The 17,901-nt window shown below is 42.8% G+C and overlaps 1 protein-coding gene and 1 pseudogene across 2 annotated transcripts in view; both read right to left on the minus strand.

The window, feature by feature from the left end:
• The window catches only part of caskin2 (CASK interacting protein 2), an 80,729-nt gene extending 74,481 nt beyond the window's left edge, over positions 1-6,248 (minus strand). Inside the window, exons 1-2 of the mRNA XM_084146576.1 lie at positions 5,967-6,248; positions 2,077-2,618 (exon numbers count right to left, since the gene is read on the minus strand). Of these exons, the coding sequence (XP_084002702.1) occupies positions 2,077-2,170 (94 nt within the window). The 5' untranslated portion in view covers positions 2,171-2,618; positions 5,967-6,248. The remainder of the gene's footprint in view (positions 1-2,076; positions 2,619-5,966) is intronic.
• Positions 6,249-7,600: 1,352 nt separating this feature from the next.
• LOC311148252 (alpha-N-acetylgalactosaminide alpha-2,6-sialyltransferase 2-like) lies at positions 7,601-14,131 on the minus strand (annotated as a pseudogene). The gene is made up of 9 exons: positions 14,007-14,131; positions 10,215-10,288; positions 9,938-10,109; positions 9,666-9,828; positions 9,346-9,484; positions 8,934-9,034; positions 8,485-8,568; positions 8,296-8,389; positions 7,601-7,780 (listed from the first exon to the last, which is right to left on the minus strand). The product of its transcript is annotated as an alpha-N-acetylgalactosaminide alpha-2,6-sialyltransferase 2-like (transcript).
• Between the last annotated feature and the right edge of the window lie 3,770 nt (positions 14,132-17,901).

The following is a 17,901-nucleotide window of genomic DNA, read 5'->3' on the forward strand; positions in this document are numbered from 1 at the left end:
TTCAGGAGCCTTTTGGTCCCAGACTTGGAGCTCCGGTGCAACTTGCCATGCGGTAGCAGAGAGAACAGTCTATGACTTGGATGGCTGGAGTCTTTGACAATTGTTAGGGCCTTCCTCTGAAACTGCCTGGTATAGAGGTCCTGGATGGCAGGGAGCTCGGCCCCAGTGATGTACTGGGCCGTACACACTACCCTCTGTAGCGCCTTACGGTCGGATGCCAAGCAGTTGCCATACCAAGCAGTGATGCAGCCAGTCAAGATGCTCTCAATGGTGCAGCTGTATGTTGACACTGGTATTGCGCTGGAGAAAATGAAAATGAGGTTGAAAAGGGGTGGAGTTGCCCTTTAATATGAAAGCTTGACAGGGTTTATAACCCCACGGCAGACAAAGAGACCTTTATAGTGTAATTACACCTTATGTCCACCATTCTTACAATATAATAGTCTGCTGAAGTTGATAAACACAGGAAAAACACAGGGTAGACTGACACCACTCATAACCCTGACAACCTCCTCAACCCTCATATCCCATCATCTCTCCCCTCTGGGTCAGAGCAATTCATGATGTTTGTTTAGAGCCAAAAGAGGGTCCAGAATAGCAGAGGGTGATAGGTTATTACAATGATAAAGCAGCCCAACCTTCTGGCCTGGGGCTCTCAGTTCTCTCAGTCACTGTGCTGTGTGGTGCCATGTTGAACTCAATGTCGGACACTATCTCTACAGTGAATGAGCAGAGAGACAAGCAACTAAATACAGGAGTCCTCCAGAACGTCTTGCACCTTACATCTTGTGGCATTGTGGTTGTGAAGAAACTAAACAGCCGTCCAGCACTGTAATTTTAGTAATTATATAGGCCTCTGAGTACACGACAACACTCATTGTCAGAGAAAAGGTAATCCCGGGTGTGTGAGTAAAGGTCTTTGTGTTTGTAAACTATGCCAGTGCCAGTAGGTGAATTTAGTGATTGAAAAAGTGGAAGGATAAAGGTGAGGTAATCTGCAGTTGATAGACCATTGTAGTTGGAGATAACAGCTTTTGAGAGCAGAAAGATCAGAGGACTTGATAGCTCAAGAAGAGGCACCTGAGCACCCCCCCAGTGAATTAAAACCCAGGGAGAATGTGGATAGGCTTTCAGTTTCCCGAGAGCGAGAGTTCATTAGTGAGCCATCATCAGAAGGGCTGGATAGGAGCTGGCCTGGCAAATCCGGCTCAGCATCTTCTGTAGTCAGGTTCCTGAACCTCAACCTCAGAGTAGAGAGTAGAGCGCACTCACCTCCTCTCAGCACAGCTCCCTAGAACAAACACACTCAACTGAACATAAGGATCACTCTACATTCAATAGGATTAGCTCCAATACTCCACTTTGTAAAAGGTAGGCTATCTTTCACATAATCCAATAACAGAGCTGATCACTTTTTCATGAGAAAGAAAATACACGTAACTGTGTGGGGCGGCAGGTAGCCTAGCGGTTAAGAGCGTTGGGCCAGCAAACTAAAGGCCGCTGGTTCGAATTCCCAAGCCAACTAGGTGGAAAACCTGACGAGCAAAGCACTTAACCCTATTTGCTCCTGTAAGTCTGCTAAATGACTGAAATGTTAAATTTTTTATTAATGTTGAAATATTCATTGAGTCAACCAACAGACCTAGAAAACTGGTTGATCGAGTCAGTTAGATAGCAAACACTGGCTTTTGCATCATGTCTGAACAACTGAGAACTGTCGATTTCCGCTGGCTGGACTAGCCTTCTCCTGTTAGAGAATCACTGGCGTAGACATTTAGCAGGATCTATTGATTTGGGAGACGCTTAGTAGTTATGATAGGTGTGGCATCAGCAGCAGCAGACAGAACTAAGCAAACTGCTTGTTTAAGCATGTTACCGATTGCCTTACTGCCTCCAGAGGAAGAGATTTCTGACTGTGCGCACATCTAATTTTCTTACTCATCTGCCTATAATCCCAAAGCTTGGGCAAATAAACATAACGGAGATGCATTGCACTGCACACTCCCTCAGCCTTTCTGCGTGCTAAAATAAATCTTGCTTTGAGATTTAAGATTTAAGGGTAACTTGAGGACTCACTGTTTCGGCTGGCTTTCAGCTTGGCCAGTAGTTTCTGAGTGGAGGGCAGGTCTCCGTTCTTGACGGCCTGCAGTAGGTCCTGCTCCTTCCCCATGATGGTCCAAAGTGTGTAAGCGCTTCACTGGCTTCCGTCGAGAGTCCAGGCAGCAGCTTCCTCACAGCGCCATGCTAAGGCACAGCCGCATCAACCTACCTCAGAGTTACTGTCCTCACGCTCTCACAGAAACACACAGCTGACAGGTGAGGGAATGTGAAGTAGTAGAGGGGAGGACTCACAGCCTCAAATCAGCTGCCTCAACTCCCAGTCCGGTTACGGATGCCAAGTCAAGGGAGGCCTGAGAGATGGAAAATCTATTTTGCTGCTTAAATTTCCTGTTCAACTTTCTCTCTGTCTTTATTTGCGAAATATTTTATTATACAGAGTGTATAAGGGGTTGGAGTCATGTGGAGCTACCATTTATGTGCTGGAGGGCCCCGACGGGTGCTGTGGTCAGAGCACTGAGAAGGCTGGAATGTAGCAGCTTGAACCAGCAGTCCAGAACCTGAGAACAGAGAAAAGGAGAATAACAGTTAGGTTAATAGGCTATATCATAGTGCAGACTCAATACTGGACAAACCACACAGACATGCCCATATGGCTATAGAACACATGGAGGAGAAACCAAAGCAGGGCCGTCAGAAAGCGTGTAACCACAAGGAAGCTCCAACCCAAAGAACAGCAACAGGGTTTTTACCACGCTTCAACAAAATTTCACCCCAATGCTATGGGTCTATTAATTTGGAAATGAATCAAAATATTAAACTGGGAAGAAAAAACAATTTGGCACAAAGCCCAGCATGCCTAGCATCAGTTTTTCATTCATTTCCCTGCCCTTTACCTCTCAGGAAACTAAAACAGTGAGGGAGGGAGTAATATCCTGAAAACTCGAAAGAATCTCCCCACAAAATTAACATCTCACTCACATACATAAATACGCATCGTTGTCACTATAATTCATGGTGAGCAGCAAATATCTGAGATTAAATGTAGCCTACTCTATTCATCCTCCTCAACAACAACACAAGTCTGATAAACAGTGCAATTTATGAGAAAACATTTGGTTTAATGACTGCAGTGCATACCAGGACTTTATGGACAAATGGTTCATGAGAGAGCAACTTGCCCATAGAGGATGATGGACATTTTTTCAGAGCCTTTTCAACACGTGAGCTGGTGTTATTTACAGTTTTCCCTGAGGCTCTGTGATAAGATTTTCAATGCTTGACCATGTATCAAATGCAATTGAATTGGAGGCTACTTAAACTCTTCCAGCCCAATGACCAGAACAGTTGAGGGAAATGAGAGCAAGAAGTAGCCTAGTTTAGGAGTGTTTATGTTGCTTTTAAACAATTCACCAATATTTGTTGCACTTAGACGGTAGCAGAATTAGATAGAACTCGTGCATGAAAGTACAATAACGCAAATTGTGATGTGTTCACGATCACCCTGAACCAGTAACTGGGCAGAGGAAGAGACGATGAATATGATGAGTTCCCTCTTCAGCCCAGTTAGCAACCATTAATTTCCCCATTAAACAGCTCAACAAGCGTTATGTCAAAATAAGTTCGTTACTCACAAAATATGGAGTTTCGCTGAGCAATTATTGTCATTTATTGCCGTCACGCCCAGTATGTACTTCCAAAAAAGGTCTAAATAAAAATGTACAAGCAACCGAAAAAACGTGTCTTGTCTGGAAAGAATGTATTGTTTTTGACCAAGTGCGCATGCACCAAATCCAACTCTTCAGCACCGCCAATAAAATCACTCATTACCAATAGTGTGCACCTGCAGCCCGCAATTTGGGGCGTTTCTGCATGTGGGCATTCCTGCTAGCACACGGTGTTGCCCCCGCCTCCTGCCTGCTGTGTACCGGAGTCCTCCTTGCTAGCTAGCGGGAGCGACACTAGTAAACAGTGTCCTTTGCTCCCACCTACCAGGGTGTTTACAAACACTACAGGAACAAGATCATCCACATGTATTGATCACATTTTTACTAATACTGTTGAACTTTGTTCAAAAGCTTTATCTGTACCCATTGGATGTAGTAATCACAATATAGAGGCTATATCCAGGAAAGCAAAAGTTCCAAAAGCTGGGCTTAAAATAGTGTATAAGAGATCATACATTTTTTACATTTACATTTTAGTCATTTAGCAGACGCTCTTATCCAGAGCGACTTACAGTTAGTGAATGCATACATTATTATTTTTTCCTACCCCCTGTGGGAATCGAACCCACAACCCTGGTGTTGCAAACACCATGCTCTATCAACTGTGCTACATCCCTGCCGGCCATTCCCTCCCCTACCCTGGACGACGCTGGGCCAATTGCGCGCCGCCCCATGCTGTGATTTTGCTGTGACTCTTATGTGGATGATGTTAGAAAAAAATATTTGTTGGTCTGTACACAGTGTACTTCGCTCCCGCCTGCCAAACACCTGCCCTCGCTGTCGTTAACAGAACTGCGGGAAAACAGTGCCCGAAAGGCGGAGGCGAAGGACACTGTCTACCCGTGTATGGCTAGCTAGCTACTGTTGTCGCCCCCACCCCTTCTCTGTGGGGTTTATCGGCGGCTGGCATCCAAAGTTATTGTGCATTAAAGCCACCTACTGTACTGGAGCGCCCCCACCTCCTGCCTGTCCTAACTTAAAAACGAACAACTAGAAGTATAAAGAGGTATTCCTGTAGATGCAGGAATGGCCACATGCAGGAACGCCCCGAATTGCACCCTTCTCCTCATTACTGCCACGCACAGGTCGGCTAATACAGCAGCAGTACAGTATCACAAAAGATACTTGATAAAACGTTTATTTACACCTTTTTTGAAGTACGTGAAGGCAGTAAATGACCATAGTTGCGCAGCAAAACTCCATATTTGGTGAGTATAACGAACATATTTTGATTTAACGCTTGCAGAGCTGTCTAATAGTCAAATGAATGGTATTTAGCTGGGCTAGAGAGAAGACTCGTCATATTCCTCGTCTCCTCCTCTGGCCAGTTCAGATCACCCTGGCCCGCAAATTCATGTACAGCAAAATGTTGCTATATAAACATACACCGTTTTGAGAAAGTTCACAGTGTGCACAGCAAGATCACACTAATGAACTGGTGTCTGCACAGCACAGCTCTGCAGTCTGCACTGTTTTTTTGTGCGAACATAACCTGCTACATTACATAACCTGGCAGTCTGAGTACACCACACACCCAAAGAGGTGCACAGGGCGTAAGTAAAGCTGTCATTCCCAATAACAGTGATCATGTCCCCTTTCTCTTCCCTCCCCCCCAGGCCATTAGCCAGTCTTTTCATGCTTGCTGCATTGTTGGCAAGGGGTCCCACAATATGAATGTGTCTTTGAGAGGTTGGAGTGTGTAGCTGGTGATGGGGTGCAACTTTATTCACTGGTCCCAATGGAGAACTATACCATGATGCATGATTCAGATTATGGATCATTTATTGCCAATAATGTGTTTTTAGAAGTAGACCTAGTCATTTTTGTTCATGCAACTGTAAGAACTTTATAATTGAGTGATAACTATAACCATAAATAAGACACACACATTACAAAGCATGGTGCAAACGTGCAATGCAACTTCAACTGGGTTATGAAAAGATACCATTAGCTAGTAGTTCTTGCTCCATATGTAGCAAGCCTATCATTTCAGCTAGTATCTACTTTTCAGTCTCGCGATTGCTTCGTTCGCTAAAATAACATGGCTAGCTAGCTAGCAAAGCTAACTTGCTTGCTAGCGACCTTCGGACTGAACTTCTTAACTAGCTTTCCGAGCCCGTCGGTAGGGGCCATTCCTGTCTTTATCTATGATGATGAAGTTTAAATTCACATTTGTCTTACCTTATACAGTGTTGTTGCATGTTAGAAAACGGGAATACATGTCAAGGTGGCAGTTTTTTTCAGAGTCCTCCAAGGTACAAGCAAAAGTAATCGTAGCCTTCCAATAACTCAAGGAAAGTAATTGAGTCCGTCTCCCACATAAAGCGAATCTTATTTCCCTTAAACAAGTAGCCTACGTATCACCAATATATGTCAAATATAAAAATACATAAAACAGTTTGTATAATTTGATGCAATATTTTCCAATTCCGACGCGAAAGCCAGACTCCGCTATATTGTCACTTGCTCCGCCAGATCCAATCTAGAATGTGTTCGTCCCTCCTACAGTCCTCTGTCCCCGCTTCCCCTCCTCCGCTTCCAAAAAGAGCGAGCAGTGCGTCCCAACTCGCGCCAGTGCGACTTCACATTTGAAGTAGGGATATTTTTCCATCAAAGATGTCATAACCTCGACATTGTCTATCACGAACCAACTATTTATATATTTTTTTATCCATAACATGCACTACATTAAAGTTTAACGCTAGAATCCCTAGTTGTACATACATTTTTGGACATAAATATATACGAATTGATTATTGAAAAATATAACGTAAATGCTTATAAGCTTAGTTCAACTGTTGTACCCCATCAGAACCAAAAATATGTTTGTGAACAATGTAAATGTATGTAAACAAACTGTATAGCCTCAAAACATGGTTACAACTATAATGTTGATATCATGGCTGGTCAATCCTTGCATCCATAGCTCTATGAATTTGAGAGTGGTTACATTTCTCCTGGCCCATCCCTCAGCTTTTTACCAAAAAGAGGCCGGGTGACTGCTTTGCTATTATTTCACTTAAAAACTCTAGCTTTAATTAGGTTTGTCAAATTAAAGATTTGCTAATGGAATAAGAAAACAATTATTGCACATGGGATGCCATCCCATAACATTTTGCACAGGTGTCAGTGGCAGAAAATGGCAATAACACAGCTTTCCCAAAACATTTCTACAATTTGTTACAAGTGGTCATCATCTTGCTTTTACAGTTAATGACAGACTAGCCAATACTGCTAGATTATCAGGATTTGTTGTAACAGACACTTGAGGACACTCAGCCATGGAGATCCATTTATGTAACAATAGTTCAGCAGATCAAAGCTTGAGTCTTCCAAGAATGGGTCACATTGTCTTTATTGTGGCTTGGAGTAACCCATCCTTGGATAGGCACTGCACAAAGAGGCTGAAAGTCAAAGCTCACCTACAAAACGGTTGGCATGAATGGACTGCTTGCTTCATAATGTCGAATGCTTTCAATGTGAGTCCCAGTCAAACCGACAGTTTCAAATGAGAATAGGCATTGCAGGAAAATGAGAAAGCTGAATGACCGAGAGACTATAGTCTCGGCTCCCTGTACCTGCCTTCAGAGAAGATAAGGGTTGTTAAAATTATCAAAGGCCCGATCCCACAAACAGACACCTGAGATTGTCTTTACACCGTCAAAGGCCTTTAATGTTGCTGTGTGACTAATGACAAAGGACGCCACACAACTCCAGCGGCCACTCCTTCAGAGGGACTACCGCCATGGCAAACATAGGAGTTTTAACAGCATGTCAAGGAAGGCTTTTCACATGAAAATACAATTGAGTGTCCATCATTTCTCTTTTGTCCTCTTGTACAGTGACATTACTTTTTGTGCATGCAGTACCTCCCACAGCCAGCTCTCCATCTGCATGTCGTGGTTGGCATAAAAGCGCAAGGGCTGCTTCACAGCATCATAGTAGTGGTCAGAGAAGTCTGCAAAGTTTTTTGTGATGAAACCATAGGCAGACACCTGCAGGAGGGTAGGAGATTTGTTCACTTATGCATGAATGGCATTCTCAGTCAGCTGTGTAAATATTTGCATGCATAGTTCAGGCTATAATACAGTTTCAGTATAGCATCTAGCCTTCAATACAGATGTAGGATCTTAATTTGATCACCCTGTTGCAGGAGAACTTTCCTGCAAAGCAGGACATTTAAACTTGTGTATTTGACATTTAAAAAGGCTTCTGAAGTGTCATTTCCACTTTCACATTTCAGACTTCATTTTCCCTTACAAAAATATGTATCAACCCCTACAAAAATGTCCATTAAATTATAATCCACATTTACAGTTGCTGCAGGATTATGTTAATTAAATCTGACACAATCAATATGGAATAACTGTATATGAGGTCTATACCAGGACTATAAAAACAGGATGTCATGGTTTCCCAATAAATCACTTCCATACTTGCCATATGTCATTAGACACTTGGTTGGTTAAAACAGTGACCAATGGCAAAGTGTGTGGTGATGTGACCTGACCTGGTCACACATGTGCAGGGCGGTCAGAAGCATCAGAGCACCAGTGCTGGGCATGTAGAGCTGACTGTACTTCAGCAGGGGAGACTTCAGAAACCTGTGCAGCATTGACAGTCAATAGTCATCAATGTTAAAAGCAGCCAATAATTATCTAAAAGTCTCAATTTGACTTGGCAATACGAGTCCCCTTACCTTTGCGTTACATATGTAATAAAATCTGGATGAAGCATTTTAAAGTGCTGAACTGGTGGCTTAAATCCAAAGTATTGAGAGGGCCTGTTTGAGGGGACAAATGTAGTATTAGGTGAAAAAACATTTTCCATTAAGAACGTTACCTGAAAAAAAGTCAATAATCAATAGCAAGGGAGCTTACAAAGACGAGTATCATCAAGAGAATTGTATGCCTACAGCCATACCACCACTCACAAGATTCTATCCATTGCGCACAGCACTACATTCATAGAAATACAACGGCACCATCTTGTGGTGAATTACAGCGGAGATAAACCCATTCACCAGCATAAGTGCAAGATCGTTATACTTTCCTTGACCACAGTACTGTAACACACCATTGTATCATGCTGTTCAAATGTACTACTCTTCTTAATGTGAGCTTCATATATGTGACCCTCTCAACTCACCAGTCCCCCTTGTCATGACCGGAGGTGACAGTGAGACCCTGGATAGCAGCTGACATCACATAGTCACGTTCGTTGGATGGAATGAAGATATATCTGCCTCTCTGCAGATAGGAAATAGTCAAAGCTTTAAGGAATAGTTGCATAAACAACCACTCAGTGTGACAAATTCCTAACACTTTAGAATGGACCGGGTTCAACACTGTAGCCCAGGGTTTCCCAAACTTGGTCCTCGTGACCCCAAGGGGTGCATGTTTTGGTTTTTGCCCTAGCACTTCACAGCTGATTCAAATAATCAACAAGCTTTGATAATTTGAATCAGCTGTGTAGCGTTAGGGCAAAAACATGCACTCCTTGGGGCCCCGAGGACAGAGTTTGGGAAACGCTGCATGTAGCCTGTCCCACAAGTTCTTACCCGCCCCTGTGGGACCTTGGTGAAGCCATCTTTTCTGTAACATTTGAGGGAATTCTTCATAGTATTTGTGGTGAACCCATAGAAAGATGTCTTTGTGCCCACGTCCTCCTCAAAGTGCTTGGTGATTGCCCCATTGACCCTGGAATAAATAATTTACCATCAGTCTATTACTTTTGCATTTGCTTATAAATTAAGTGGATCAATATAAGGAAATATTTACAATTGAAACAAATGTGATCTTAGTTATGTCAAAGAGCAATAAGAGAAGTCTAATAGGTTTTTGAAGCTGGTCAAAGGGGAGCTGCAGCAGCACTACTGACCTGAAGACAAAGTGGTGACTGTCGATGGCCCTGCCTTGTTTGGAGCCTCCAAGGATGCCGCCATTTCCTACCACAGCACAGCGGACACACTGATCAGGCCACCTGCGCTCAAACAGGCGGCTGCTGGATGAGTCGTTGAGCAGGGCCAAAGTGGATCTCACAACTAATCAAAAACAAAGAAGCAAAAAGGAGTGAGGACAATGTGTTTAAATACAATATACCCGTAGTTTTGTTGAGATTATTAAATAGGGTCCTGGAGGGAATGTTCATACCGTCCTGGGGCAGGTCCTTCCAGCCATAGGGGGGCATATACTTCTCCAATCGCCCCCACTCTGAATGGCTGAAGCTCCCAGCCCACTGCAGCACAGGCACTTTAAAGTTAAAGCGTAGTCTGAAGAAGTCATCCTTCTTCACTGCTTTTCTCAGAGGACACAAACCCTCCAGCTGAGTAGAGAGACAGACGTCACTTGACATTGTACTGTACGAGACATATACATGTGCCTTTGTTCTATTAGAGGCGAGGCAACTACATCATCTCTGTGCGATTACCTTCTCTTCACCAGTTGCTGTTGTCCCAAAGCTCCTCATCGCGAGTCCAAATGTTATCAAACTCTGTGTCTTGACTGGAAGGAGAAGACAACACATGTTTTTTTAATTTTTTATTTATTTCACCTTTATTTAACCAGGTAAGCCAGTTGAGAACAAGTTCTCATTTACAACTGCGACCTGGCCAAGATAAAGCAAAGCAGTGCGATAAAAACAACACAGAGTTACATATGGGGTAAAAAACATAAAGTCAAAAATACAACAGAAAATATATATACAGTGTGTGCAAATGTAGCAAGTTATGGAGGTAAGGCAATAAATAGGCTATAGTGCAAAATAATTACAATAGTATTAACACTGGAATGCTAGATGTGCAAGAGATTATGTGCAAATAGAGATACTGGGGTGCAAAAGAGCAAAATAAAATAAATAACAATATAGGGATGAGGTAGTTGGGTGGGCTAATTTCAGATGGGCTGTGTACAGGTGCAGTGATCGGTAAGGTACTCTGACAACTGATGCTTAAAGTTAGTGAGGGAGATAAGAGTCTCCAGCTTCAGAGATTTTTGCAATTCGTTCCAGTCATTGGCAGCAGAGAACTGGAAGGAATGGCGGCCAAAGGAGGTGTTGGCTTTGGGAATGACCAGTGAGATATACCTGCTGGAGCGCAGACTACGGGTGGGTGCTGCTATGGTGACCAATGAGCTAAGATAAGGCGGGGATTTGCCTAGCAGTGATTTATAGATGGCCGGGAGCCAGTGGGTTTGACGACGAACATGTAGTGAGGACCAGCCAACAAGAGCGTACAGGTCACAGTGGTGGGAAGCGTATGGGGCTTTGGAGACAAAACGGATGGCACTGTGATAGACTACATCCAATTTGCTGAGTAGAGTGTTGGAGGCTATTTTGTAAATGACATCGCCGAAGTCAAGGATCGGTAAGATAGTCAGTTTTACGAGGGCATGTTTGGCAGCATGAGTGAAGGAGGCTTTCTTGCGAAATAGGAAGCCGATTCTAGATTTAACTTTGGATTGGAGATTCTTTATGTGAGTCTGGAAGGAGAGTTTACAGTCTAACCAGACACCTAGGTATTTGTAGTTGTCCACATACTCTAGGTCAGACCCGTCAAGAGTGGTGATTCTAGTCGGGTGGGCGGGTGCCAGCAGCGTTCGATTGAAAAGCATGCATTTAGTTTTACTAGTGTTTAAGAGCAGTTGGAGGCTACTGAAGGAGTGTTGTATGGCATTGAAGCTCATTTGGAGGTTTGTTAACACAGTGTCCAATGAAGGGCCAGATGTATACAAAATGGTGTCGTCTGCGTAGAGGTGGATCTGAGAGTCACCAGCAGCAAGAGCGACATCATTGATATACACAGAGAAAAGTGTCGGCCCAAGAATTGAACCCTGTGGCACCCCCATAGAGACTGCCATAGGTCCAGACAACAGGCCCTCCGATTTGACACACTGAACTCTATCTGAGAAGTAGTTGGTGAACCAGGCGAGGCAGTCATTTGAGAAACCAAGGCTATTTAGTCTGCCAATAAGAATGCGGTGGTTGACAGAGTCGAAAGCCTTGGCCAGGTCGATGAAGACGGCTGCACAGTACTGTCTATTATCAATCGCGGTTATAATATCGTTTAGGACCTTGAGCGTGGCTGAAGTGCACCCATGACCAGCTCGGAAACCGGATTGCATAGCGGAGAAGGTACGGTGGTATTCGAAATGGTCGGTGATCTGTTTGTTAACTTGGCTTTCAAATACTTTCGAAAGGCAGGGCAGGATGGATATAGGTCTGTAGCAGTTTGGATCTAGAGTGTCACCCCCTTTGAAGAGGGGGATGACCGCGGCAGCTTTCCAATCTCTGGGGATCTCAGACGTTATGAAAGAGAGGTTGAACAGACTAGTAATAGGGGTTGCGACAATTTCGGCGGCTAGTTTTAGAAAGAAAGGGTCCAGATTGTCTAGCCCAGCTGATTTGTAGGGGTCCAGATTTTGCAGCTCTTTCAAAACGTCAGCTGTCTGAATTTGTGTGAAGGAGAAGCGGGGGGGGGGCATGGGCAAGTTTCAGCGGAGGATGCAGAGTTGGTGGCCGGGGTAGTGGTAGCCAGATGGAAAGCATGGCCAGCTGTAGCAAAATGCTTGTTGAAATTCTCGATTATTGTAGATTTATCGGTGGTGATAGTGTTTCCTAGCCTCAGTGCAGTGGGCAACTGGGAGGAAGTGCTCTTATTCTCCATGGACTTTACAGTGTCCCAAAACTTTTTGGAGTTAGTGCTACAGGATGCAAATTTCTGTTTGAAAAAGTTTGCCTTTGCTTTCCTGACTGCTTGTGTATATTGGTTCCTAACTTCCCTGAAAAGTTGCATATCGCGGGGGCTATTTGATGCTAATGCAGTACGCCACAGGATGTTTTTGTGCTGGTCAAGGGCAGTCAAGTCTGAGGAGAACCATGTATTGAAAATGCACAACAAAGAGTTAAATCCACACAAAACCTTGTTAAGTTGACAGAAGCACATCAGTCCAATCCAGCGGATTTGTTTAAATCAGGGATGGGCAACTTTGATGGGGGTGGGGCCCACAAAATCTGACCTCATGGCTCGTGGGTCTACGTACCCACACAAGCAGTTATATATATATATATATATATATATATATATATATATATATATTATATTTAGCCTTTTGGGGACCCTAAGCAAAATTTGAAGTGTAATTTCTGTACATTTCTACTCATTTTGACATGTGGCAGAGAGAAAAGGGCGGTTTTTAATATGACATCTGACAGAGTGACTAACAAAATCAATGGGGGCCCAGTGGTAGGTAATTCAACTAAGTTTAGATAGCTGGCTGCAAAACTAACTTAAAATAAAATGTAAAAAATAGCTGACATGGGCTAATTGAGTGACTGTCAGTGACATAAGAGGAAAACTGCTGATGCAGAACCAAATTTCAGAATTCCACTTGATGTATTCTACCATTTTAACTCTCAACAGTAAGTTGAGACCCTGACAAATTCAACCCATCAAAACAATTCCAAACATGCATTTAAAAAAAGGGACCTTTCCTTGGAACAGAGGAAAACAAGTGACAAGACACCTGACTTCAATTCAGATTAGAGTTCAAATGACTGCCATAAAAGTGTTGTTGTAGTTGTGATAATTACTGCTGTCTGAGTTGCGTAATCAAAATATTACATCTACATCCACAATTTAAAAACCGGAGCACATGTAATGTAGACATTATTTTGTTCTTTCAGGACAGGTCTGAACATCAATAAAAACGAGGTCAGTTGTGGGATATAATAGAGCACAAATCCGTTAGACACATTAGCCTAGTCAGTGGCCTTACCACAAATTCAGAGCTTGACAAGCATAACTTTAAAGACACCAGCAACAGTGGAACCTCAAACGTCCTCTCATTTAGTAAAACATTTGAGTTTCAACTTTCAGCTGCAAAAATGAAGGTGGAGTTTTATGAATGGGAAACGGATTATTACAAACTCCCCCCCAAAAATGCATCAATGTAATCTCATCTGCCAAAATCGAACCATTCCACAATAAGACACCAGAAAACTACAGTAGCAGTCGGTTGAGTGTCAATGTCCCAGTTGAATGCAACAGGTCGTAGAATACCGAGGTAAAGACAGATGCAGGTAGTCGATTTGCATGCGATTGGATTTTTTTGGACAATGGTTTCCAATTAAATAAGTAAGTAGCCTAGATTACATTCTACAAACGTTTTAGAACTTACAAATATTTGAGCGGGAAAACAATTTCAGAAGTCGCAGAATATTTACCTGTTCGCAAGTCTGTCGTGGAAGAAGTTCAGGTCATAGTATTGTCCATACATAATCGTAGTTATAGTCAAACTTACACATAAAGCCCCTACTAGGAAGACACACTTCCTCAAAGAAATCGTCATATTTCTCAAAACTTGAGAACATAATATCTGGTGCTGTTTCAGTAAAAAAATAAAAAAAGTTTGAGTTTAACTTTCCAGTTACAAGTCATTTCCTGCTCTAAATCCCAGGTGAGTCAGTTGGGCGAACAAGGTCCATATCCTTAATGACCCACGTGTTGTGCACAACAGGAGCAATACCATGTTTTCCCTCTGCGTCTTTTTTCGGTCAGAATTTGATCTGTCCCTCAGAGTATGATTGTGTTGTCTCCTTCCTGTTTTCTTATTTTTAACTGTCAGTGCACCTTCCTCGTGTGTGGGGTTTCTTTATATGGAAACGTCGCAATTCACATTAATTGGCAGTTTAAAGAGGTGTGGCCATAATTAGGGAAATTCGGGCTGGCTTGCGTTTCAATGATTCTTTATAACCACTACCTTTTTACCTTTTCAACTTGCTTAAATTTGATACATGATTAGACTACAATTTGAGGAGAGCGTAGTCTACATGCATGCACTACATGTTTATTACAGGTGCCATTGTAGCTAGGATTTTAAGGCCTTGTCTTTGGAGTTATGAGACCGTGCCATATAAGAATTCTCATAAATTCAGATGCATTACGTTACTTAGACTGCGTTTAGACAGGCAGCAGAATTTTGATCTTTTTAAAACGAATTGGTATTTTGACCAATCAGATCAGCTCTGAAAAATACCTGATGTGAAAAGATCTGATGTGATTGGTCAAAATACAATTTAGTGGACAAAAGTTCAGTATTGGGCTGCCTGTGTAAACACATCCTTTGTGATCTAGAAATGACAGAGTGGGATGGATAGAGGGGAGTAAGTAATTACATAGATTTGCAGATGGACTGAGAAATCATTTTCCAGCATGACAGAATAGGATTGGGTTTTAAGTGGTCTCCAGCTGATGACAGGAACCTTCAACCAGTAGAGCCCCTTTTCCCTTCCGTGACTAGATAAATAACCAAGGGCCAGGGGGAGCACCGAGAGACCAACAGCTGATGTCAAGGTGATTCCTGTCCAGACCAGAAGAATGCAGCACAGATCAGAATGGGAACTCTGCTGCATACCAGAATTTATTTAATGCAGAGATGGGAATGAGTGGTGTTCCCATAGAAATGTAATTTAAAGACGCACTCCAGCTATTTTTTAACTTTTCCAATTCTAAAACAAAATCCCACGTTTAAATACAATAATGTACACAGACTTAAAATTGGAATCCGTAGCGGTGAAACTGTCACGTTCATTTGCGATATTACAACAGCAAAGACCTTACTTCAGACAATGAACACAGTTTTTTTCCGGCAGACATCATTGCACACGCAATGGAACAGCAGAGTATGTACTCAGATTTTTTTTGTTGTTGCTGGAGCTCCTCTGCCGTTTAAAGGTCCAATGCAGTCGTTTTTATCTCAATATCAAATCATTTCTGGGTAACAATTAAATCCATTACTGTGGTTTTCAATTAAAATGGTCAACAAAAAAAGAACTAGCTTCTTAGCAAAGGGCAATTTCTCAAGCAATAATTTTGCTAGGACTGTCTGGGAGTGGTGTGAGTGGGGAGGGGAAAACTGAAAATTAGCTGTTATTGGCAGAGAGGTTTGGAACTCTTTTTCTTATTGGTCTATTAAATCATTTACTGCATGGTGATGTCACCATGGAAGGCCAAAACTCCCTCCCACCAAAACAGGCTGAAATTTCAGGCAGTCTTTTCAAACAGCTCTTACACTAAAAGTGCATTATCATAATTTTCACAATTTCACAGTATTATTCCAACCTCATAGTGTGGAAATATACCCTCACCAGCCAGTTTATTAGGTATACCACTCCATTTACGAAAATGGATCGCTCCTACAGACAGTGAGTCATGTGGCCATGGCTTGTTATATAAAGCAGGCAGACAGGCTTTGAGGCATTCAATTACTGTTCGATTGAACTTTAGAATGGGCAAAGCGAGTGACCTAAGCGACTTTGAGCGTAGTATGCCAGGCGCGCTGGATCCAGTATCTTAGAAACGGCCGTCCTCCTGGGCTTTTCACGCACAACAGTGTCTAGGGTTTACCAAGAATGGTGCGACAAACAAAAAACATCCAGTCAGCGGCAATCCTGTGGGCGAAAACAGCTCGTTGATGAGAGAGGTCGAAGGAGAATGGCAAGAATCATGCAAGCTAACAAGCGGGCCACAAATGGACAAATAACGCCGCAGTACAACAGTGGTGTGCAGAACTGCATCTCAGAACGCACAACTTGTCGATCCTTGTCACGGATGGGCTATTGCCGCAAACGACCACAACGGGTTCCACTTCTATCAGCTAAAAACAAGAAGAAGCGGCTCCAGTGGGCACATGATCACCAACAGGTCCGAACTGGTACTAGATGGGTGTACCTAATAAACGGGCCGGTAAACGGCCTGTATATAAAACACAGGAAAATCACGTTTTTGACTTAACTGTGGCTTTAATAAACAAAACAAAAACAATAATACATGTGCCTGGGGCTGTTTCTCCAAGTGCAGAGCTTGGCTTTAAGGGTAAAAAAAGCAACAACAACAAAAAATATGTTGCCCTCTGATGTCATCGGCCTCCCACCTTGATTGAGGAACATTTACATTTTAGTCATTTAGCAGACGCTCTAATCCAGAGCGATTTACAGTTAGTGCATACATTATTATTATATATTTTTTTCATACCCCCCGTGGGAATCGAACCCACAACCCTGGTGTTGCAAACGCCATGCTCTACCAACTGAGCTACATCCCCACAATAGTGTCAGAGGATACCTGGACCACCTATTGAGATATGCCTTTTATTAAGTAAATCAGGTGATAAATGAGCGGAAAAGGAGACTGGATGTCACGGTTTCGGCCGAGGCTGCTCCTTCTCCTTGTTCGGGCAGGCTTCGGCGGTCGTCGTCCCCGGAGTACTAGCTGCCACCGTTCGTTGTTTCTGTGTTTGTTTGGTTTGGTCTGTTTTGGTACACCTGTTTCTCATTTTGTCTTGATTATGTGTCCTTTAAGTTGTCGTTGTTTCTGTCTTGTGGTCGTGTGTAGTTGTTCCTTGTCAGCAGGTGCTTCCTGTCAGTTTGTGCTCTATTCTGTTTTAGATAGAGAGTCCGCACTTGTTGTGCGTGTTTTGCATTTATACGCTGTGTGCGTTAATTTTTCTCGTGCCTCCGGCTCTGTTTGTAGCCGTTCATTCTGTGGACTTTACTAAAGTATTTTTGGACTAGCATCTGTGTCCTGCATCTGATTCCTTCACCACACCTACGCCCGCTTTGACACTGGAGTAGGACTTTCATTTGAATTCTGTGGGTATTCCACTAAAACCCCTACTTCTTCTCTGATCCAAACTGGGTGTCCTTAATCTTCTCCATTGTCTCTGTCTTCTAACTAATACTCACCTGTGGTGCTATGTAGAATGATGCCAACACAGCTTACAAAAGTTATGGCATGAGGATGAAGCCAATTTATACTAGGAAGTGATTATAATTATGCCTTGAAATTTATTATGACATAAACACAAACATTGCATGACTTTGATAACGATCTGAGCAACTATATTTTTTTATAAGGTGTTTTTCAAACATGTACTGTGTAACTTTTTCAAACATGTTAGTGGTACCACCCCACAGAGGAATGATAAGAGTGTGACAAACAGTAGATGGGAAGACTACTCATCTAGTTGTGGTGTGGTCAAAACAGCTAGACCATATCAGTGTAGCCTACCTCATTTGTCCTTGCCTGGTTTCACATGTACAACACATAATCAGAGAAACA

Source organism: Coregonus lavaretus (genome assembly GCF_964263955.1).
Source record: "Coregonus lavaretus genome assembly, chromosome: 2".
NCBI lineage: Eukaryota > Metazoa > Chordata > Actinopteri > Salmoniformes > Salmonidae > Coregonus > Coregonus lavaretus.